Source organism: Carettochelys insculpta, chromosome 3 (assembly GCF_033958435.1).
Source record: "Carettochelys insculpta isolate YL-2023 chromosome 3, ASM3395843v1, whole genome shotgun sequence".
Classification (NCBI taxonomy): Eukaryota; Metazoa; Chordata; order Testudines; family Carettochelyidae; genus Carettochelys; species Carettochelys insculpta.
In genome coordinates, this window is record NC_134139.1 from 140,956,507 (window position 1) to 140,981,176 (window position 24,670).

At 40.1% G+C, this 24,670-nt stretch overlaps 1 protein-coding gene across 1 annotated transcript in view; it reads left to right on the forward strand.

The window, feature by feature from the left end:
• RNGTT (RNA guanylyltransferase and 5'-phosphatase) overlaps positions 1-24,670 on the forward strand; it is a 400,609-nt gene that overhangs the window by 123,368 nt on the left and 252,571 nt on the right. The window contains exon 10 of the mRNA XM_074988850.1: positions 7,839-7,910. Coding sequence (XP_074844951.1) covers positions 7,839-7,910 — 72 coding nt within the window. The remainder of the gene's footprint in view (positions 1-7,838; positions 7,911-24,670) is intronic.

Here is a 24,670-nt window from a genome sequence, read left to right on the forward strand (position 1 = left end):
CTTGTGGTTTGCAGAACAGCTAGTGAAAAGTAGTAAAGAAGATATAGTCTTAAAAAAACAAATATGTATTTAAACTCTGCTTTTAATCTGTATGCTTTTCTATTTTAGGTATGTAGCTCTCTGTTTTTACACTAAAAACTAATTTCTTATTTTTAAAATTGTGGTTTTTGTCATTAAAATCTGAAAAGTACCTTGGTAAAACTGACTTTGTGGGGCTGCATATTTTGAATCCCAATGACCTTCCAGTTCAAATGCAATTAGTTTATAAATAAAAAGTTTTCCTAACAATAAGCTCACATGCTGCAAGCTCAACTTGAGATCTGAGTCAAGCTGTGTTCTTTTTGGCTTACACCTTTTCAAGGAAGATTCTGCAGTCAGAACTTTCAGCAATTGTATTGATGTATGTTTCAGAATTGGATCCATTTCACTTTGTCATAGCCATATTGACTAAATAGCTCAGATGTTTAAAACGTAGTAATATATTTTTGTCAGAAGAGTAAATAAATGTGAAGCCAAATACACATGGGACAGATCTGGTAACCACAATCCCAACAATTTGGATAGTTACACAGGCAAACGTGTCAAGTTTACTTCAAAAATATTTTTAAAAAGTCAAGTGTTACGCAGATTGAAGGGTAAAAGTTTAGTACTGCATCATACACTGTTGAAAATCAGAAAATGATAAATTTTATCATCACAAAGTTATTTTTCTTGGGGTAAGTATATTGGTATGTGATTCCCTCTTAGCATTCTGAGGCAGGGAGGGCAAACTTTTTGACCCCAGTGCCACATTAGGGTATGGAAAATTATATAGAGGGCCATGAATGGTCATGAAATTGGGGTTGGAGTGCAGGTGTGTGTGTGTGTCTAACTGATGATATCAGTTCTGTGGTTGGACTGGTGATGAGAGGCTTGAGGTACAAGAGGGTGCTCTGGCCTGGGACTGAGATGTTCAAGAGGTTAAGAGGAGGATCAGGGCTGGGACACAGGGTTTGGATGTTTGGGGTGCAGGTTCCAGGCTGTGCTCTTCAAGTAGCTCCTAAAAGCAGTGGCAGATGCCCCTTCTGTCCGGGTCTTATCCAGAGGCATGGCCAGGTGATTGTGAGTGCTGCCCCCATCCATTGGTGCTGTGCACGCAGCTCCTGTTGGCCACAGTTCCCAGCCAAAGGAGTTGCAGAACTGACACTTGGGGTTGGAGCAGCACAAGTTGCAGTCTGGTTGCCTGTTTGCTTTAGGAAGCAGAGTGGGAACATGTTGTTGCTGATTCCAGGAGCTGCACTTAGCGGGGCAAACCCCTGACCCCATGGGAAGCTAGAGGGCCAGATTTAATGGCTGAAATGGTGCAATTTGCCCAGCACTGGTTTTAATCATATGTAGCAGTGATGAGTTGCTCTGTTTTTTAAAAAAATAACGTGGCTACAGTAGTTGCATTTTGTATTCTCAAAAGCGTCTGTCTACTCACACCTTCATTTATGTATTTATTTATTTATTTCCAAAGTCATGTCTGGGAAAAGGTATTACATAGAATGGTGGATTAAAAGGGTGGTGGTAGAAAAGTAAGGTGAGAGACGGTATGTAGGGAGTGGTAGAGAAAGTAATGCTGCATGAAAAGAAAATTCATGGGAAGGCTCATCTTTTGATATGTAGTAGGAAAGTCATGAAAAGCATGAAAGCAACTTGAGATGCTATTGTCAGGTGGTGTGTTATCCAGAATGGATCAGGGAAGTTACAGGATGGGGGAATACGTGAGCTAAATGGTCATATTTACAATAGAATGTTTCACTAGTCCAATTCATGCTAGCATCCAGCTGCTGACACAGCAGATTTAATAAAGCATGTGCGCACTTGGCCATTGGTGGTGAAATGTGTCCTTAGAAGAGCCCGTATGGGTAAAGATGTTGAGCAGCGTGAGTAAGTTTCACTGTGCTCCCACCTCATTGGTCAGCATGCTGCCTGATTGGACTTAATGTAGTACTTTGTGGAATAATAGCTGTCCTTTCATGCAATTATGGAAGTTTGAGATAATTTTCCCATCATCCCATTTCCTTTTTGCAGTGTTTTCTATCATTCATACAGTTCCGTTCATTATGTGTCATTATCTGCTCTTCCTCATGCTGGTTTTTAATTTCTCCATTTTGCTGTTAGATTCATGGGTGCTGAACAAGTCAGTGAAATTATTTCTGTTTTAGAGACGGGTGTTGATTTTTCTTTATTTGCAGTAGCTCACCTTCCACAGCAATTCACTGTGCAGCACTGAAAATGAAAATATTGAGGAAGAATAGATGAGAACAAACAGTGGAAGGGGGTAGGTGACCAGTGGGATTGGCTTGTCATGCAAATCTCAATGATCAACAAAAGTTACAGAACTTTGAGATGCAGAAATGGACATTGCTGAAGTTGTGAGCCAAACTTGCAAAATCCTCCAGTGTGCGCACATCAAACTGAGAGTTACTTTGATAGGGGAGAAGTGAGTAGAGCTGGGTGAATAACAGATATTTTTGGGAAAAACAAAGCAAAAACAAAAGCATTTTCTTTCTTGTTGAAATGAAAGCACTGTTTCTGGAGGTCTTTCGGCTAATTACGAAGTTGAAACATTCAGTTAATTTTTTTTTTGACCCAAAATAAATTTGTTAGACGTTGAGGCATTTTGACAACAGAAAAGACTGTGGAAACAAAACAAGGAGGGATTGGGGGTAATGGTGCCTTCCCATATAAGCGGTAGCCTGTTAGGATACTCGCTTGGGCAAGGGAGACCCAAATTTGGTTCTCTCTTCTGCCTGATGAGAAGAAGGGATTTAAACTTGATTTAAACAAAGGCATTTCATTTTGACTTTTTTAGTTCAGTTGAAGCTGTTAGGTGAGTTCATCAGGAATTCATGAATAGCTTTGTTTAATTAAAGTTGGATTTTTGGAGATTATACTATTTGTCTGAAATACTTTGCCCAGCTCCAAAAGTGGATGGTGATCGTGCAGTAGAAGCTTGTAATGCCTTATTGCTATCAGTCAGTGGTCAAATGGATATTTACAAGCTTTCCAGTGTGGTTATCTTCCAGATGTGTAATTCCACAGAATATGTCATGCACAGTATTGTGACTCTTGACAACACTGAGGAACAGTGGTGCTGAGAGGCACTGTGGGCCAGGGGGCACGGTGGCCGGGGGGTCTGGCTCTGCACAGAAGGGCGGACCTGAGGGTGAGGTCTCAGGCATTTGGCCCTCCGCACAACACGGACTGGGGTACTGGATCCCTGTTTCCCTCAGCCACATACAGCACCTCTGCTAAGGCAATTCAAAGGAGCCCAGAACTCAAGCTGCCACTGCTGCTCCTTCAGCAGGCATGTTCAGGAAGTAATAAAGATGTTTGATGCAATTAGCTTGACAAATTGTGACAGGCTGATAGACAGATGCATATTTTGATTGTGTCCCTTCCACTCCCAACCTTCTGCATACATATAGAGATGGGGATATGTTTTCATATTTATGTAAGTGCTAGAAGATTTACCTGGCATTGCTTGGTTCCTTAACTCAATTTTTTTGGAAAATAGAATGAAAAAGTACGTGCTTCATTTAAATCATTGCTCTGGGTTGGAGCTGGGACTGCGACGTTCAGTGTGCAGGCTGCCCCAGGGACAGGGGACTACCTCAGCCCTCTCTGATGGAAACAGTTTATGGCTAGGTGAGAAGTACCTCTCCACAGCTGCTGCAGATACAGCGGGCATAGCTGGGGGAGAGGTTCACGTTCCCTGGCTAGAGCAGGTCTAGGTTCATCTGCTACTGCACTCACCAATCAGAATGAGGAATGCAGCAAACTGTGAACTTACCCTCTCTCCCTCATGAAGGGGAACAGCCATCAGTGTTCTCCTATGAATCGGAAAGAGGGACCCTCACCCCGCACATCCTGTTTAAAGGGTGCCAGAGGGTTGCGGGGGATTGGGGCCAGGGCAGGGGAAGCAGGGGCTTTTTCTTCCCCGCTTCTTTCACCTGCCTGGAGATTCTCTTGTCTGTATGGTTTTATGAGAAGCAATCCTATTCCAGGCATTTTCCATTTTTCTGGTGCAACCAAACCCTTACCGTGTTTCAAGTTGTGATAAGATGAAGCTGTTATCGAATTTGGTGGTCCTAACTCTTACAGTTTAGAAGGAGTTCTTGAACAGATGCATTCTAAAAAAATATATATGGCACAAATTGGAGATGCTGGATAATAAAATGTGCTGATTATTCGAGTTATGGCTAGTGGCCAGCCCCACTCTGTGTGCCCTCCCCATTTCCTGCTGTGCAGGCAGTGGACAACCAGCCCCACTTTGCATGCCCACCTCCTCCACCGGCTGGGCAGCAGGAAGCCAGTCCTGCTTTGCACCCTCTGCCCCGATGGCCGGGCAGTGAGGTCTGGTAGGCAACTAACCCCATGGTAGCCAGCCTCAGTCGGGCATGCTGGTTAACTGAATATGACGGTTATCCAAGTGCTGGCTTTTATGGTGGTAGATTGGTGAATCACTACGGCGTGTCTGTGACATAATCATTGGGTGGAAGTGTATGATGCTCACATATTTAAGACTACAGGATTTTTTTTAACTGAATGCAAGGATGCTTTTCTTGCAATGACGCATTCATATTGGTGGTTTTCCAATACTAATTCTGTTTTTTTTTTGGGCCTCAGCCTTCCCCTTACTTCCATGGCTAATAAAGTGATACACTAGGCTCCTGGACAGCAACAAGGAAAGATACATAATTATCACCTAAACAGATGTAGAATAATCATGGAGTGTGCACTTGGGCTACGTCTACACGTGCACCCAACATCGAAATAGCTTATTTCGATGTTGCGACATCGAAATAGTCTATTTCGACGAATAACGTCTACACGTCCTCCAGGGCTGGCAACGTCGATGTTCAACTTCGACGTTGCGCAGCCCGACATCGAAATAGGCGCAGCGAGGGAACGTCTACACGTCAAAGTACCACACATCGAAATAAGGGAGCCAGGCACAGCTGCAGACAGGGTCACGGGGCGGACTCAACAGCAAGTCGCTCCCTTAAAGGGCCCCTCCCAGACACACTTTCATTAAACAGTGCAAGATACACAGAGCCAACAACTAGTTGCAGACCCTGTATATGCAGCACGGACCCCCAGCTGCAGCAGCAGCAGCCAGAAGCCCTGGGCTAAGGGCTGCTGCCCACGGTGACCACAGAGCCCCGCAAGGGCTGGAGAGAGAGTATCTCTCAACCCCCCAGCTGATGGCCGCCATGGAGGACCCCGCTATTTCGATGTTGCGGGACGCGGATCGTCTACACGTCCCTACTTCGATGTTGAACGTCGAAGTAGGGCGCTATTCCCATCCCCTCATGGGGTTAGCGACTTCGACGTCTCGCCGCCTAACGTCGATTTCAACTTCGAAATAGCGCCCAACACGTGTAGACGTGACGGGCGCTATTTCGAAGTTACTGCCGCTACTTCGAAGTAGCGTGCACGTGTAGACGCAGCCTGGGTGAGTTAAAAGGATGCTAGAGATAACTCATGACAAGGCTAGATTTCAGTGAGCCAAATATTCCTTTCATTATTGCTGCATATTGTGCTTTATGTGCTATATGCAGAGACCAAGGGGGAAGTGTTATTAACAGGATAGATCTGAGCACCCTGATGTAAGAGTATCTATCGGAACCTGTTGAGATGCTTAAGTCTGATGGAGGCCTTAGCAGCACACTTTGGCAGCATGCCAAAGTGAGTGTGCTGCTTTTGTTTTTATTTTGTAATTAATTACACATGCACTTAATACAGGCTTATTAATTTACAAATAAATTGTAGTTGACGTGTATATTATTTTAAAGACATTAACATTTTATGAAGCTGGTGAGAGGGTAATGATTTCAGAAGTTCCTTTGTTTTTTGAAAGATAAAGTAAATAATGATTTACACAAAATAAAACTTTTACTGAGCACTAATTAACAACAAAATACTACTTTTTGCATTTATGCTTTTTAGTTTCTTTCCTAAAGAAAAAATTTGATCTTATTGACTCGTAATGATTAAATACATTGATTTGCAATGCAATGTTAGCCTTTTATGAATTAACTGTTTTTTACTAGATTTTTACTCACTTTTTGTTTGAACCTCTATCTGGATAGATGTTTTAATTCAATTAAAAATGAACAAAGCCTACATATTTAACTTTTTATTGAATAACACTACTTGAAATTTGCTGAATACATAATTTAAAAGATTCTAGAAATGTGATTTTCATTTAAAGACAGTTGATTTATTAAATAAAGATGGTGGAATCTGTAGTTAGTTGTAATTACTTTAGTAATGTATTCTTAGAATACGGGTGCACACAACACTAGTTTTTGTTTCCTTGTTTATGGTGGGCACTTCATCTGGCCTGTTAACATAGCTTACAATATGCACCTCTCTGAAAGAAAATATGTTTGGCAACTTACTCTGCTTAATGAAGATTTTTTTAATGCACTTAGCCATATAAATGCATGATTGAAAACATTCTCTTGGTATCATAAACATTGTGTTGTGCTTATTATGTAGCCACTTAACCATCTTTTTGGGAGCACATTGTGAATGGTTATTACATGCCTGTGTTCTAATAAGTAAGTGAAGCGGCTTACTTTTTTCTGTAATGTAAAATTTTCTTCAAGAATGAGGAATCCTGAAATCAGCCATGACACCAGACCGTCATCTACCATTTCCAGTATTATCTTTACCTGATTCTGTATGCCTCAGAGTATGTTACTGGTTGATTCTACCTACTGTCATGTATTACAAACTTTACCCAAATGGAGTTTATTTTTCAGATGATTTTAATAATGCATATAGTAGTTACATCTTCAGAACACTGGACAAATATTAATACAATTATTTTACATTCCTCTTATCCCTGCCAACGAGCTTGTTATTAAATAGTAGCCCCCTCCTAACTTGTGAGTCTGCTTAACACAAATGCAATAAAGTATATCATTATTAAAAACACCCTTCTGAAACCATCATGGAGAGAGACTATGTGCCTCCAAGAAGGTGGCAAAAGAAAGTGATGTATATTGAAATAATTCTGATATGGGGAAGTGAGAAAAGAGATATAGAATGTTGCTTAACTTAGTGCAGAGATGTATTTATTTTTAACTCTGGTCTAATTAGTTGCAAATGTTAATTTGGACTGCAAGTCATATGAAATGTGTTTGGAAGACACAGACAAAAACAAAGCTCTGCCTTGATTCATGTGACCTAAAGAACACATGGAATATTTCATTTAAAGGAGGTTTATTGGTTTGTGGGGGACAGTAACCAATACTTAACTAACATTTTTGAGTCTACCCTTCTGTCTGTATAGTGGGGAAAAATGTTAGAAAGTTATTGTTGAATCATCTGATCTGAGCAAATCAAGCAAAAAGAAAAAAAAGATGGTTAGTCTTTAATGGCCTCTGTTTATACACTATATGAAATTTTTCAGACATGTTTAAGTGATTTAGGATTACAATTCCTATAGAAAAATGTTTTGAAAAATGATGCATCATATACCACAGTTTAAACAGCACATTTTGAGAAACAGTCATTCCATCTCAAAACAGATTGTCTTAACATTGGATTGCCCTGGTTTTGTTGAGAATTTTATATGGTACACTTCAAATGTGAAGAATATTTTTATAACACTTATAAAATCTTGTAAAAATCTGCTTCATAATGGAGTTTTGGGTAAAGCCTATTAGCAATATTGTTCAGCATTCCTACAGTTCTCCTAGATGTACTGCATGTAAGCATATTGTCAAAATTTTATATTATTCTTAAATCATAGATATTAAAGTTATATTATCTTCCCCCCCCCTTTTTCTTTTAAGGAAATGATCATTGACAAGGTAAACGGACAAGTCGTTCCTCGGTACTTGATATATGACATTATTAAATTCAACGTAAGTGCCTTTTGAATATTACTACTTTGAATAATAGTTATTGACTAAAAATAAGACAGAAGTTATGCTTTCATATGTAAAAGCTAGAAAGCACACTTTGACATGTGAAGTAGTTTGGCAACCCTGCAGATAGCAATAGAGGGAGAAGGAAGACTGAAAGTATACTGAATCAGGCAAAGCACATTTGAATGCAGTCTCAATAATGCTACTTGCTTGGTTAATTAAGACTTGATCTGATGCTCAGAGTACATGAGAGAAGGTTGTATGTTTGAAAACCTCTGCAAAATACTGTTCAGAAACTTTTTTTCCTACAGCATATATGAATTTGCTTTGGCCATGGTGGTTATAACATTATTCTTGTTCAGGTCTTCCTATATATAAACAATATATTTACAGTTTAGTTGGGACCATTTAAATACTGAAGATTTATTTGCAAGCTTAAAAAATGACAAATTTTTAGTGTATATGTTGCATTCTGATTTGCTCAATTTGATTTGGGATGGTTATATATGTGTTAAAGAGAAAACCATTCAGGCTTGTATTAGCAATGAGGAAATAATTTTGCTGAATTGGAAGGTCTGCTGATAGTACTGATTTTGCTGGGACCAAACAGTCCCAGCTGTGGGTCAGAAGTCATCAGTGTGCTGTTCTGACAGATATCTTGCTCTGTGCAATGATGATAACTGTTCGGCTGTGTGTGCTGCCCCTGTATGCTGCACCAGTTCTGCTTAGCTAGCCAGGGCAGCAGACTCCGAGAGAACCCTCAAAGATCACAAAAACCAAGTAAGTATTGAAGGCACTAAGCCAGGTTTATTGTCAACGGAGAATGGTCCTAGTATCCATTAGACTCTACTAGACCACTGACATGTATGCAATGGACCGGCTCAGTCAATGTCAGGAATCTAGATTTTCGTTTTGAAAGCCAAGGCAGCCCTTCCAAGACACATCTTCATATGCAGGTAGAAAGAGGTTACTCATCATTGCTGATGTATCAGATTGCCACCCTCTGATGTTACCTAGATACCATCCATTACCCTGCACCTGGTGTTTCAATCAAAACTTCTCTATCCATGCTGTCGTTTTAGACCCTGTCCTGAATTTGTGTCCATATGTTTATTTTCTGTGGGGCATGTATTGGTACCAAGATGCTTCTTAATGAGGTGTTGTTTCCATCGCTCTGGAATGTGCTTTCAGCCCGTGCCTAGTACCAGTTAGTGTTTTTGCAATATCAGCCTTGTTTGTGCTAGACTTTGTGAGCAGGGACTGCATCTTGCTTACAGCTTAACTTTTTATATTAGCAAAGTCTTGGCCATGTTGCCCAGGCTTCAGGCCTCCTACCAGATCTTTAAAACTTTATCTATGTTTCAGGCCCTCCATATTACTATAATATCTAATGTCGTGGTACTGTCAAGGTGCATCTACACAGGGATCAATGACAGCATAACTTGTAGAATGTAACTCTTAGCATCCTCGGAGATAAATGGTAGTTTTCTGAATTCTAAAATGTCCTAGTTTTGAAAACATTTGAAAAAGTGCAAAAAATATTTTTGTGTATTATGACCATCATGCTCACTTCTCTAAATAAACTTTAACATGTAATTCAATCTTTTATGTTCTGTGTTCTATCCTTCACTTTATCTCTCACCTATTCTCTATTGTTTTCCCCTACATTCCATGTTTAGTCTCCCTTTGCTAGTCCTGCTTTTCTGGTCACTTTTCCTTGTCTGGTCTTTCCTTTCACCCACCTACTTCTGTGTTATATTCACACAGTTTTAACAAAGTGAAACTTTCTAGAAGCCTGGTGCCTGGTGCATTAGAGAGAGCGGGATTTTCAGGGTAAGGAAAGACTTATGTTGAGGTGATGGTCTCTGATTAAATATGAAGGAACCAAATCACTGACAACGAGTTTGTAAAGGGTTCAGCTAAAGCAGCAGATGCTGAACTACCCTTAGACTGTAAATGCTGTCAATTTCTTTGACTGCACAGAGAATCAGTGAGGAAATTATTATAAAATATATTGCACACTGTGTCAAGTACAAATTAAGATAACGTGTTATCAGTATGAGCACAAGCAGGACTTCATCTGAAACAGTCTATTAGCAGTGGCCATACTGTAGAGATTATAAAGCACAGCTGCCTTTATACTCATTTTACATGTTTTAATTACAAAAATGGACAAGCTAGGAATGTTTGGCTTGGCAAGAAGATACCAATATAATTTATTCCCTGACGCATATGGTATGGAATAACTTTAAAATCAAGGAGACATGTTGAGTCCTCTCTTTATGGAGTACAGGTTAGGTGGGAATGATCTTGCTTACACATTATAGTGGAGTGCCATGTCTGGTATAGTTAAGTTGTATGTTGCTATCTACTTAAAATGTGAGCATTATAAATGGTCCACAATCCAGATGCTTCTTTGGATTGTCTGAGAATTGTAGCCTCTTAGAAATGTGTTGTAGGATTGGTGTTCCAAATTGTGGTTAGACTAAGATATAGCTGTTCAAAAATCAGTTGTTTACATCGTCACCTGCTTGTCACTTTTTTGTTTGTGCTCCCATGGGTCTCAAACTATGTTTCTACTTCTCAAATTGATCTCAGTCATTTGGGATTTATTTCAGTGCATACCACCCACTATTCTGTTGGGAAATCAAGATTGCAAAAGTTACTAAGGGTAACGTTTGTATAGCCAGGTCACCCCAAGCGAAACTGTTGTGTTTGTGTGTAACGTACGTATGCAGCAAGACCGTGGCCTGAGCTACATGAGGAGGAAAAATCAATTTTAGATATACAAGTCCAACTATGAGAAAGGCGTAGCTCGGGGTCTACTTTTTTGAAATTGAGTTTTGCCATCATTGACCAAGAGAGAAGTTGATGGGAGAAACTCTCCCGTCAATTTCCCTCATACCTCATGATTGCCAGAAGTACCGAAATCAACAGCGGTACCTGACAGTTTGATGTAGTGCATCCCTACTAGGTGCACTAGATCGAACCAATGAAGATCAACCTCCAGTGTGGTGGATCTTCCCATGAGTGTAGATGTACCCCAGGCAGAGTTTACTGCTTGAGATTTTCCATGTGTGCTGTTATCCCTGATGCTGAGACTGGGGTCATTGAACTAACCCATATCCATGCACTGGGAGTTTTTGCCTTAATCGGTAGCATTTGAATGTGCCTTGAACATCTTTTGTTCTTTTGATTGAATCGTGTTTTGTTCTGAGATCCTGGTCTCGTATTTTAAGGTGTTTTAAAATTCACAGGCAGACTTTGATATTACTTCTGAAATACTGCCAAGGTGGTTGTCATTAATTGAAGAAAGGGAAGGTATTTTGTTGCAATCATGGCTCATTATGTTTGTTCAGTTCCTGAACAATGGAATTCAGCATGATCAGAAGAAAGCAAGTTGCTGCACCATTTGGCCAAGGGGTTCCTGATGAGAAGCAGTGTTCTTTGTAAACGGGACGGCCACCCAGGAGAAATTCAAATGCTATCTGCTAGATTAGCGCAGTGCTCAAAGCTGGCAGCAGGTTTTTCTACTAGTGGTGTGCATAACAAAATTTATCCTGCATGTGGTTGGAAAACATTAGAGGGAGCATTGATACAGAGCCTGCCAACTTGAGCTGTTCTTAACCATTTTCATTTCTTAAAACTTGTTTTGGTGCAGTTACGGTGTGTAGGTGTGTGTGTGTGTGTGTGTGTGTGTGTGTGTGAGAGAGAGAAGTTAGTATGGTGTGAAGCAGGGCTTGGGAAGGTGTGTGGTAACAGCTGTTGCCATTTCCCAACTTTTGTCTTTAAGTCACTTCTTTGGCATAACTTAGATGATAACCTTTATCAATGAGCATATTTTGAAACACCATATTTTGAAAACCCAAATTGGTGATTAGAAATTTGGTGGAAAAATGGGGATACCTAACAAGTAATTTTTTTAGAATCCATACATGAGCATTCATCTTTAAAGGGACCCTTTGTTCTCTGGTAGCTCAGAAAGCTTACATTGCAGAACAAAGGTTGAAGGAATTGGGTCTGTTTAGTCTGCAGAAGAGAAGGCTGAGGGGGAATTTGATAACAGCCTTCAACTTACTGAAGGGAGATTGCAAAGAGGCTGGAGAGAGGCTGTTCACAGTGGTCACAGATGACAGAACACGGAACAATGGTCTCAAATTGCGGTTGGGAAGGTCCAGGTTGAACATTAGGAAAAGCTTTTTTACTAGGAGGGTAGTGAAGCACTGGTATGGTCTACCTGAGGAAGTAGTGGAGTCTCCGTCCCTGGAAGTGTTTAAGTCTTGGCTCTACAAAGCCCTGGCTGGGCTGATCTGATGGGGCTTCGTCCTGCCTTGAGTAGGGGGCTGGACTTGATGGCTTCTTAGGTCTCTTCCAGCTCTATTGTTCTATGATTCTATAAATGAGGGGTAGAAAGTGTGCCTCCTTTCTTGTTGGTAATGTTCTTGGAAAGGAATTGAGCAGAACCACCTGGATGCTACCTCCCCAGAGTTCCTCCCAGTGACTCACCTACAGCTTCACCAAGGCAAGGAAGGAGTCTTCAGGGCTCTCCTTCCTCCACTGCTTTCTGATGAGAGGAAGGAATCAAGAACTCTCCACCTTCCTCCTGCTGGCTCCAGACTCACCATTTTTATTGTTGCTATTTCTGCTCGTAGGGAAGAATGGGAAGTCAAGCAATGCAGAAAAGCATGGGAAACAAAGGAGGGGAACAGAACTGCAGTGGGCAATGTGGGCGGAATTTTAGGCTTGGTCTAAACAAGGCAAGTAAGTTGTTTATAGCTATATAATTCTAACTACAGCAGTTGTTTAGCTAGAATCGACTTATCTGCAGTCGATTAAGCTGGCTGTCCTGTCGACCTTTCTTACTCCTTGTGATATTGAGGACTATCAGGATCAACTGCAGATAGTCCGATTTCATGCATCTCTACCAGGCTCGTGAAATTCAACTCTGGAAGATTGGCCCTGACTGGGGCACTCTTCCATATAGTCTCAATTAAACTTAGGGCTGCCTACTACACTTCTTCACGCCCATACCCCCCTACCGCCCCATTTCTGTTACTTCTTGAAAGCATGCACCAACAGTGCTGAGGGTTGGGAATTGGTAATTGGCTGGAGAGCTGACAATGACCGTGTGCAAAGTGCTCAGGTGATGTGGGCAACTGAAAACAGACATGCTTAGTGCAAGACACAAGTGTACAGTTAAGAGTTGTGAATGGACATGTTTGATGCATGGTACAGTGAGTGGCACTGAGATTGTATTTGGGAATTAAATAGGCACCCAGGAGGGGAACTGGGCTGTAGTACATAGGGGTGGTGAAAAGATTTTTTTTTTAATCAAAACAAGGAAATTAAATACCTCCAAACTTCATCAGAGTTAAAATTGCCCTGTGGTGTCTTGTGCCTTTTAGAATATTGAGTTCAGCTACAGGCAAATCTCTGAGGCTGGGTAGATGACAACTGATTACAGTTTTCATTAAAAAGAATTTTAATTAGATTGGTTTTTAATTTAAATAAAATACAGATAGATTTTTTTAAATAAAGGTATTGAAAATTAAATTTATGACAATGGAGATAAATTACTGGAATGTATTAAGATAATTTAAATTAATTTAAATTCAAACAGTATCTGTTTGCTGCCAAGTTTTAAAGAAAGTCAAACCAGTACAGTAGTGGAAGTCACTGGCTAAGTATCAAGAACATGAGTTTATTGAAGTGGAAAACTGGCTTTGACGGTGTTAAATTGTTCAAGTGAAGAGAGAATATTTTTTCATACAAAGAAACCAGTTGGGAGTTTAAAAGCAGGAAGGCTTGCGTTGCATTTCTAACCTAGTAGATGTATCAGAATAAATCCACTAGTTCTAAAATCTTGAAGGGTATGATGACCAGAAACAATCACTTCAGTATCATCATTTCAGTTCACTAACTACAGATAATGCTTCCTGTAACTTTTTCTTATGCATCCAGCACAACTTTAACTCTGTGCTAACAAGTTTTCTGATGTTTAATAAGAATACATAAAGGTGACTGACGTTTGTAGGCTGAATGCTGGACCGTCTCTTAAAGCCTGTGGTTTCCTTGTCTCCAGGGTCACTTAATACCAGAATTATTACTCTGTGAACATTCAAGAAGTTTCTGCCCATTTCCTGTGGCGACTGTAACTGTTGTGTTGCATTTATTCTTAAAAAAAAAAAAAAAAAAAAAAGTCAAATCTGTCGTTCAAAGTGCCAACCTGGGAAGAACAAACCAAACAGAATCACAGGGCTGGAAGGGACCTCAGGAGGTCATCTAGTCCAGCCCCCTGCTTCAAGCAGGATCAACCCCCAGTAAGTCATCCCAGCCAGGACCTTGTCCAGCCAGCACTTAAAAACCTCAAGGGATGGCGAATCCACCACCTCTCTAGGCAACGCATTCCAATGCTTCATCACCCACCTGGTGAAGAAGTTTTTCCTAATATCTAACCTACATCTTTCCCTCTTCAACTTCTGACCATTGCTCCTTGTTCTGCCATCTGACACCACTGAGTACAGTTTCTCACCCTCCTCTTTAGAGCTCCCCTTCAGGAAGTGGAAGGCTGCTATTAAATCACCTCTAAGTCTTCTCTTCTGTAAACTAAACAAGCCCAAATCCCTCAGTCTATCCTCATAGGTCTTGTGCTCCAGACCCTTAATCCAAACTCTTTGTCCGTTCATAGGTTCCCTCTAGTGGTTAGTTTATGATGAAAGAGATGCCAGGCACAAGAAATTTATTTTACTTTCATAACTGATGTGGCAAGCCTGAAAGTTCTGAGCCTATAAACTGCCAAGATTATTGGGGCTGGAACTCAGCACTGGCAATTCCTGGCACAAATTAAGCATAGCTTCACTTACATTGACAATTTAACTGCCATTTTGGAAAGTTAAGGATTGAAATGGTTTTTTTCTTTTTGAGGTAATTTACCAAATAGGAGGAACTATATGCCAGCAATCAGTCAATTGGGAGTGTAAGTATGGGCTGCTGCTCCATGTGCAGCGTGATAAACATAAAAAGAACAAAGTAGCAGATGGTGACTTCATGGAGAAATAAGGATTTTTCCCCCAGTTTCTTGTGGCAGACTTTTCAGCTGCCAGCTCTTTAGATGACCATGGTCCAGGGATAGATAGGAATGAAAGGAACATAGAAGAAATGTGGAGCTGGAGGAGTTTAAGAATAAGAGAGAAAATATATGGGTTTAGAGGAAGGGAGGGAAAAGAACCAAATTGAGGTACAAGACAAAAAAGGGAAGCTGCTGATTAAAAAGGAAACAAACGGCATGGGATTATGACGGAAGAAAAGACTTCACTTTAAAATTAGCAAAATATAATCTGACAAATACTGTGACAAAACAGTTTACCTTATATCTTTTTCCTATTCACATTAAATTGCTTTCGTGATTCATTAAGAATAAGCCAGCAGCAGCTTCTTTCATGGTGTCTGCCTGTATTGGTGCTAAGAAAATATAGTTTGAATATGCCTGAAACGAATATGTGTTGAAGCTCCACTGACAGAAGTTCTTGTGAGAGGTAATCTTTGGAAAGAAATAATAATAATAGCCTGACATTCATGGGCAGGGGAGGGAGGGCAGGGTCAAAGGGAGACCAGCTTTCTTTCTTGGCTGTCTCCAAGATGAATTTTGCGCTGAATTCTTATCCTGACTAGATGACGCTGCCAGATACCTTAGTGGTGCCTCAGGAAACCCGTAGGTAGGGCCAAAAATTGGTATATTTCTGGTTACGATTATCCCTGTCCTAGCAGTCTCTGCAGAAGCCAGTGCTAAGACTTCCAATTGGTTTTCAACAGACCTTGGGGTAAAGAAAAACAGATGAGCCCTGAGGAAATCTTAAAAGATGGGCTGGGGTGTGAGGAATTGAGTCAGTTTCCTCTGACTGACTTCTATCCTAATTGCTCTCCTCAGTAGCATCCTTCTCACTCCCCTAAAAGCTAATGAAGCTATAGAAGAGGCAAATAATCTACACGTAGCTTCAGATACTCTGGTAAACCTGTTTTGGCTCTCACTATGTTCTCTGCCTCTGTCTTCTGAGAAAACTTATTTTAGTGGGACAGTGGCACAGTCTCATTCTTAGTCAGGAAAAACAAAAAAGTGAGGACAAACACCTGCAAGTGGAAGAAGACTTGACACAAGCAATGATCTCCCCTTCTTCACCAGGTGAACTGATAAAGGTACACCCTCTGAAGAAAAAGCAGTCAAGTAGCACTTTAAAGATTAGCAAATAGTTTATTAGGTCTTTAAAGTGCTACTTGACTGCTTTTTGTTTTGATAGTGTATAGACTAGCACGGCTTACTCTCTGTTACTACCCTCTGAAGGTGTATCTACGCAGCAGATAGACACCTGTGGCTAGCCTGTGCCCAGTTATTGGGCTTGCAGTGTCTGGATTGTGGGTTACTTCGCTATTGTGTAGATGTCAGAGCATTATGCTAGACCCTAAGCTCTGGGACCCTTGAACCTTGCAGGGTTCTAGAGCCTGAAAATCTACACAGTTGGAGCCCTGCAAGCCAAAGATAGTGGTTGTGAGTCAGCAGCAGGTTTCTGTTTGAAGTGTAGATGTGCCCTCAAAGACTTGAGTGCCACTGTCTGTTCCTTGGTGGTCCACATGCTAATCCCTAGGAATCAGTGAGATGGATGAAATCTATATATCTATCCATCAGACATCCAGTGGGTGTGAGGGTGCCGGTTCTTGAGAAGTCATCTCATTGTTCAATTCACAGAAGTAATTTTTGTAGGTATGCAAAATGTAGCATTTTCTCTATGTATGTATAGCATGATATTGGTGACTGATGCCTCCCTTTCTGCATGTGGAGCTTACTTAGACCATCTACAGGCCCAGGGCTTCTGGAGTCCCAGAGTGACTTGTATATATTTTAGAACTTAGAACTGTTGATTAGCATTCTCTGAATTTCTTCCTATGCAATATTTAGTTCAGGTGAGATGAGTACATATGATATAACAGCGATGTTTTAAGTTAGTAGATGAGGGAGTGCAGTCATCCTTCAGTCTGCCAAGAAACTTTGTCTCTGAAATTAGTGTATTCATTACCAAATCTCACCATATTCTGCATCTTTCAGACTTGCAGAAAGCCCTATCAGACGGCTCATCAGGCAGTTCACAAGTGAACAATGAATACACTGGCAATGATTTGATCCTGCAGAGTGTATTCTACAGGTCAGGATACCCAACAGACCTATTTGCTTCAGATCTGAATGAGAAATGCCAAACATTTTGCTCAAAGAGGTCTGTTTGGTTGCTTTCTTCTTTTCATGAACCCTAGGAATAATGTTTTTCTATCCATTAATCTCATTAAAAATGAGAATTTAAAGGTGATCCAGACAGAATTTAGAAACAATGACCATGCTTGGTTAGCTCTACCCTTGGCTCTGTTACTTTTGGTATTTGGACCGAGTGAACCTGTTAGCTCAACCATCACCAGTGTTACCTGTCCTACTCAATATGAGCTCCAAGAATAAAGGCCAGATTCAATATGCACATCTAGCATTATTGATTTTGGCTGGCTAACTACAATGGAAAGAGTCAGCTGTTCAACTGATGGTCAGTTGCATAGCAGAAAGGACTTTACTAGACTAATATGTGCAGCCAAATAGTTGAGAGTATTTATTTGGGCAGTATTATGCCACCTGTCCCCTTAGAATTTCTGATTTCTTGCTGTTTGTGGACTGCATCAGAAATATAGAGTAGTTATCAGTCCACACTTTCTTACATCCTTAATTGAGGCTTCAGGATCTGATATTTAGTTGATAAATCTGTCCTGAAATCATTAATTAAATAGGACTTCTAGTACCCGCCTCCTGACTGTGAGAACATTGCTTACTCATTACCAGAAGTAGAGTTTGTGTGAATAGTCACTCAGAGATGAAAGAATGGTTACTTACTCTACAGTAACTGTGCTTCTCAAAACACTGTACACACAAGTATCCAGTGATCTGCCTCTCTCCCCACTTCTACAGAGTCCTATGTTACCTGGATTATTTGTTGGCAAAGCGCCTGAGAGATGGTTGGGGTCGTGCTGATCTTCATACCTCTTGATGGTAGTGGTGGGGAGCAGCAGCATGTCAGGGCCCAGAGGGCACAGACATGGCTCAGAAGACATTGCTGGCCAGAATAATCCAGTCTTATGTGCATGTGATGCATGTAGCCCAAAAGTGGAATAGATGTGGACAACATATCTCAAAGAATGGTAATTACTGTTGAGTAAAAAAAAAAATTTATTTTCCTTACTTGTTTAAAAAAAAAGTTAGCTGTTGTATGTTGGGATCTAATTAATATATTCTTTTAAAAGAAGCAGAAAGTGAATACTTCTTTCCTTTTCCTTTCTCACCCCCTGGCCTTTAAATTTTTTAAATCATAGCCAAGTTTTCATCAGAGCAGATTGGAATGGTAAGAATAGAATTAGCTCTTGAAAGGAAAATGCTTGCAAATGTGATGTTTAAATAGCAGAGAGAATTTTACTTGAGTGTTCTTAAATTCTCTCTGTAGAACAGCATATTTATGGCTACTTTCTCTTCAGGTTTGCTAACAAGCCTAAAGATTTGGTGGTTGCTATTTGGTAAAGTTTATCACTTGTAAACAGATGTTATGTTGGTCATAAATTCTGCCGATAGCCATCACCCTTAGCAGGAGTTCATGCTTGAAAAATTTTTGATTTTAAATCTGCATAAAATGTTTGTGTATTATTTTCCATTATAAACTTAAATTAAAAATGATGTTTAGTTCAAAGTAAAAGCTCTCTCTCATTAGTTAGGGTATTAGTCTTATTGTATAACTGCAATATGAAAATATTGGTGGCACAGTTCAGAAATCCAAAGACTTACAGAGCTAGGTTCATTATTCTTGACTTGGATGCCAAAAAGTTTGTTCCTAGTTTTAATTCTGAAGATATTAGTTTATCTTGATACACACTGTCAGTTTAAAAAAAAATCTTTAGAATTGGCTTTGTTGCTAGTAACACATTAGAAAAATGAATCCTGGTTTCAAATCAGATTAAGTTTTTCCCCATTTATGTAACTTGTCTCTTGTCCAGATATTTGAAAATGGAGGTAGTTTGTGTATCCATCCTGGAAATTACCAGTCAGTGTTTTTCACAAAAGCTATATTTGCCTCGCCCATTTAATAATTGTATATGGGCAATATCTAATCGTTAAAGTTTATTTTATTACAGTGCTAACAGTGCTCTAGTAGTGCAGTCTCAGACTCAGTGACTTCTGCAATCCTTGCCTGCTTTTGCCTACGGTCGCCACTAGTTATCTGTAGCTGCCAGTTCCCCTGCTTTTCAGCACAGATTGTTGGAAGACAGCAGCAGATATTGGGCTAATTATTTGAGCTGGTGCAGCAACCTAATGTTGACCAAATGGTCAGGAAGTGCAGTATGTATTGGTGTCCTCCCTCTAAGGGGGGCGGGGGGAAGGACAGGTTTGTGAAATAGTCAAGACTACCAATAAAGAGAATCAGATGGAGTTTGACGAATAGAATGGAGACCCCAAAATGGAGAGGAAAAAATGGCATATGGAGATTTGGAAATAGAAAAAATGAGGGACATGTTAAGGGGGAGAGAATTTGGAGTCAGGTGATCAGGTGGGCATTTGGGAAAGAATAAAATTAACCCTGGGGTGAAGGAAGGAGTAGAAGGTACATAAAATTATTTCTGAGAGGCTCTCTAGGAGGAGGTAGTATTGTGGATCGCATCTAAAAATATCACATTTGTGTATTTATTTCAATTTATTTAGAATGCACATGCCCAAAACTCTGAGGGACAAGCCACGTAATATATATGCAAAAACAAAGAGAAGTCCTGTGGCATCTTATAGACTAACAGATTTTTTGGATCATAAACTTCCATGGGCAAAGACCCACTTTGTCCACGAAAGTTTATGCTCCCAAAAATCTGTAAGTCTATAAGATGCCACAGGACTTCTTGGTTGTTTTGTGGATACAGACTAACAGCTACCCCTCTGATACTTGTAATATATATGATTAACACACAAAAATCAACGCACTCCTAGATTTCCTCAAAACTGAAGTTTTCCTACTTCAATAAATCTGGGAACACAGACGTTGTGTGAATGAGTTTTACATGAAAATGACCTAATAGTTTGAGAATTTTTTTTGAATCTCTCTATATTATAGATCGTGTCTGTCTGTGCTCTGTGTGTTCGAAAGCTCCACTTGAGCCAGAAGAGCTACAACCATTAAATTTGGAATGCAGCTTCCCCTACCTTAACTTAAACCAAGGCCAAAAGTTTTATTGTTCCTGAAAAGTGGGAATTGCCTGAAATCCCATGGTTTTCTATAACATGGAAAGAGAGGGCCACCAAAAGGAGGGATGTCATACTTCAGACTCATCATGAGTAGGGAAGTGAGCATAGGGAGCAGTTGTGCCACAGAGTGACCACCAAGGGCAACAGCAGCAGGAAAACAGTGGCATGTGGAGACAGCGCTCTCTGCTGTGCTGGCCTCTGGACAGGTCAGTGGCCTCCTGCCCAACCTCCTCCCCACACACACTCAGTACTTGACCACAGTGCTGCACAGGAGAAGCCCTACTGCCTCCCTGCAATTAGAGACCTGCTGAAATGATGCTGCGGACAGGAACCCCGGCCCCACCTCACCACCCCATTCTCAGGCTAGGGCCAGAGAAAGCCTCTGCTCCTCACACCTCCCCCAGGGCTAGGGAGAAGCACCGTGTCTAGCCCTACTTGCGGCCCTCCTGTTCAGGCAAAGACTCAAACAAAGTCAGATAAATATTCTAATAATAAATAAGACAGACAATGGTCAAAATTAGATATTTAAATAAGAAAACGGGGGAAAAGCAGAAAAGCTTAATATTGTGTAGAGTTTTCATAAAATAACTAATAAACAGGTTACACATCTAAATGTAAGCAAAAGAAATTCTACACCTATAACATGAGATCAGGTAGTACTTGAACTGATGTTAATGACTGTCAGAAATATAAGAGAAAGATGAAAAAAGTAGGAAAGCACCAAGGCCAATATGTGTTCAGTATCCTAGAGTTGAGGAAAGTGAGTGGCTATAGGTGTCATACAGCTTTAGAGGTTTCCAGAGTCCGATGTATAATTATGTGTGTAGTGTAATTAATATATATATCCAGCCATATATATTTTGAACTCTAAGTTGTAAAACAGATTTTATAAGATTTCTGTTCTAAAAGAATGAATCTGTTTTAAAAAAAAAAAAAAAAAAAAGGAAAATGTCCATCCAGCAGTACCCTTATTTACCAGATGAAAAACTTAATTGAGCAGGATTTAAGATTAAATCTATTCAGCAATAATTTAAAAGATTAAAAAACTAGAAGGGTGTGATAATTATTCTTCAAGCAACCATTATAAAACCAAAATTTTTACAGGTAAAATACTTTGAAAAGAAATTAAAACATGTTCAGATAATAAATATATGCAGTTAAGGCATCTAAACAATCTTAACTCTTAAAACTTTACTTATAAATATAACTTATTGAAATATTATGCATAAGGTATATTTGAGAAAAATGTGTAATTAAGATGTTAACTATTACATCATAACAATTAAACAAAAATTATGTCAACAGTTAAATAATTTATGGTAATATCACTTTATGGTAATGTTAAGAACATAAGAATGGCCATACTGGGTCAGACCAAAGGTCCTTCCAGCCCAGTAGCCTGTCTGCTGACAGTGACCAGTGCCAAGTGCCCCAGAGGGGATGGTCCGAAGACAATGATCAAGCATTTGTCTCCTGCCATCCATCTCCAGCCTTTGACAATCAGCCTTTGACATTCCTACCCTTGGCTAATAGCCTTTTATGGAACTAACCTCCATGAATTTATCTGGCTATTTCTTAAATTCCGTTAGTCCTAGCCTTCACAGTCTCCTCTGGCAAGGAGTTCCCCAGGTTAACTATTTGCTGAGTGAAGAATCATAGGACTGGAAGGGACCTTGAGAGGCCATCGAGTCCAGCCTCCTGCCCTAATGGCAGGACCAAGTACAGTCTAAACCATCCCAGGTAGACCTCTGTCTAACCTGTTCTTAAATATCTCCAGCGGTGGAGATTCCACAACCTCCCTTGGCAATTTATTCCACTGTTTGACCACCCTGACAGTTAGGAACTTTTTCCTATTGTCCAACCTAAACCTCCCTTGCTGCAGTTTAACTCCGTTGCCTCTTCTTCTATCCTCAGAGGCCAAAAAGAACAAGTTGTCTCCCTCCTCCTTATGACACCCTTTTAGATACCTGAAAAAGGGGCTATCATGCCCCCACCCCCCCTCAGTCTTCTCTCTTCCAAACTAAACAAACCCAGTTCCTTCAGCCTTTCTTCATAGGTCACATTCTCTAGACCTTTAATCATTCTTGTTGCTCTTTTCTGGACCCTCTCTAATTTCTCCACATCTTTCTTGAACTCTGGTGCCCAGAACTGGACACAGTACTCCAGCTGAGGCCTAACCAGTGCAGAGTAGAGCAGGAGAATGACTTCTCGTGTCTTGTTCACAACACACCTATTAATGCATCCCAGAATCATGTTTGCTTTTTTTGCAACAGCATCGTACTGTTGACTCATATTTAGCTTGAGGTCCACTCTAACTCCTAGATCCCTTTCTACTGTCGTCATTCTTAGACAGTCTCTCCCCATTCTGTATGTGTGAAACTGATTGTTCCTTCCTAAGTGGAGCACTTTGCATTTGTCCTTATTAAACTTCATCCTGTTTACCTCAGACCATGTCTCCAATTTTTCTAGATCATTTTGAATTATGACCCTATCCTCCAAAGCAGTTGCAACCCCTCCCAGCTTCGTATCATCTGCAAACAATAAACATGCTTTCTATGCCAATGTCTAAGTTGTCGATGAAGCTATTGGACAGAACTGGTCCTAAAACAGACCCCTGCGGAACTCCACTTGTTATACCTTTCCAGCAGGATTGAGAACCATTAATAACTACTCTCTGAGTACGGTTATCCAGTCAGTTATGCACCCACCTTATAGCAGCCTCATCTAAGTTGTATTTGCCTAGTTTTTTGATGACAACTTTTTTATTAGTTTTAAAGCTACTACCCATTAATTTCAATTGATATCCTCTAGTTCTTGTATTATGGGCACAAGTAAATAACTTCTCCTTAGTCACACTCTCCACACCTGTCACAATTTTATATACCTCTATCATGTCCCCTCTGTCTCCTCGTTTCTAAACTGAAAAGTCCCAATCTTTTTAGCCTCTCCTCATACAGGACCTGTTCCAAGCTCCTAATCATTTTAATTCCCCTTTTCTGAACCTTTTCCAATGCCAGGATATCTTTTTTTAGGTGAGGAGACCACATCTGTACACAGTATTCAAGATGTGGGCGTACCATAGATTTATATAGGGGCAGTAAAATACTCCTTGTCTTATTTTCTTTCCCTTTTTTAATAATACCTAACATCCTATTTGCCTTTTTGATAGCCTCTGCACACTGTGTGGATGTTTTCAAGGAACTATCCATGATAACTCCAAGAGCTCTTTCCTGATTAGTTATAGCTAAATTAGCCCCCATCATTTTGTAAGTATAGTTGGGGTTATTCTTTCCAATGTGCATTACCTTACGCTTATCCACATTAAATTTCACTTGCCATTTTGTTGTCCAATCACTCAGTTTTATGAGATCTTTTTGAAGTTCTTCACAGTCTGCCTTTGTCTTGACTACCTTGAACAGTTTAGTGTCATCTACAAACTTTGCCACCTCACTGCTCACCCCCTTCTTCAGATCATATCTGAATAAATCGTACAAGATTGGTCCTAGGCCTGACCCTTGGGGGATACCACTAGTTACCCCTCTCCATTCAGAAAGTTTACCATTTATGCCTACCCTTTGTTTCCTGTCTTTTAACCAGTTCTCAATCTGTGAAAGGACCTTCCCTCTTTTCCCATGACAACTTAATTTACATAAGAGCCTTTGATGAGGTATCTTGTCAAAGGCTTTCTGGAAATCTAAGTATACTATATCCACTGGATCTTCCCTGTCTGCATGTTTGTTAACCCCTTCAGATAACTCTAATATATCAGTAAGACATGATTTCCCTCTGCAGAAACCATGTTGATTTTTGCCCATCAAATTATGTTCTTCTATGTGCCTGACAATTTTATTCTTTACTATTGTTTCAATTAATTTGCCTGGAACTGACGTTAGACTTACTGATCTGTAATTGCCAGGGTCACCTCTAGAGCCCTTTTAAAATATTGGTGTCACATTAGCTATCTTCCAGTCATTAGGTACTGAAGCTGATCCAAAGGACAGGTTACAAACTAGTGTTAGTAGTTCAGCAATTTCCCATTTGAGTTGTTTCAGAACCCTTGGATGAATGCCATCCGGTCCCGGTGATTTGTTAACATTAAATTTATCTGTTTGTTCCAAAGCCACTTCTAATGAAACTTCAATCCGGGACAGTTCTTCGTTTCATTTCCCACAAAAAATGGTACAGGTTTGGGAATGTCCCCAACATCCTCAGCTGTGAAGATTGAAGCCAAGAAATCATTTAGTCTCTCCTCAATGGCTTTATTGTCGTGGATTGCTCCTTTTGTTGTTTATTGTGTAGGGGACCCACTGGCTTTTTATCAGGTTTCCTGCTTCTAATGTATTTAAAAAACATTTTGTTACTTTTTGAGCTTTTGGCTAGCTGTTCCTCAAAATCTTTTTTGGTTTTCCTTATTACAGTTTTACACTTAATTTGGTAGTGTTTATGTTCCTTTCTA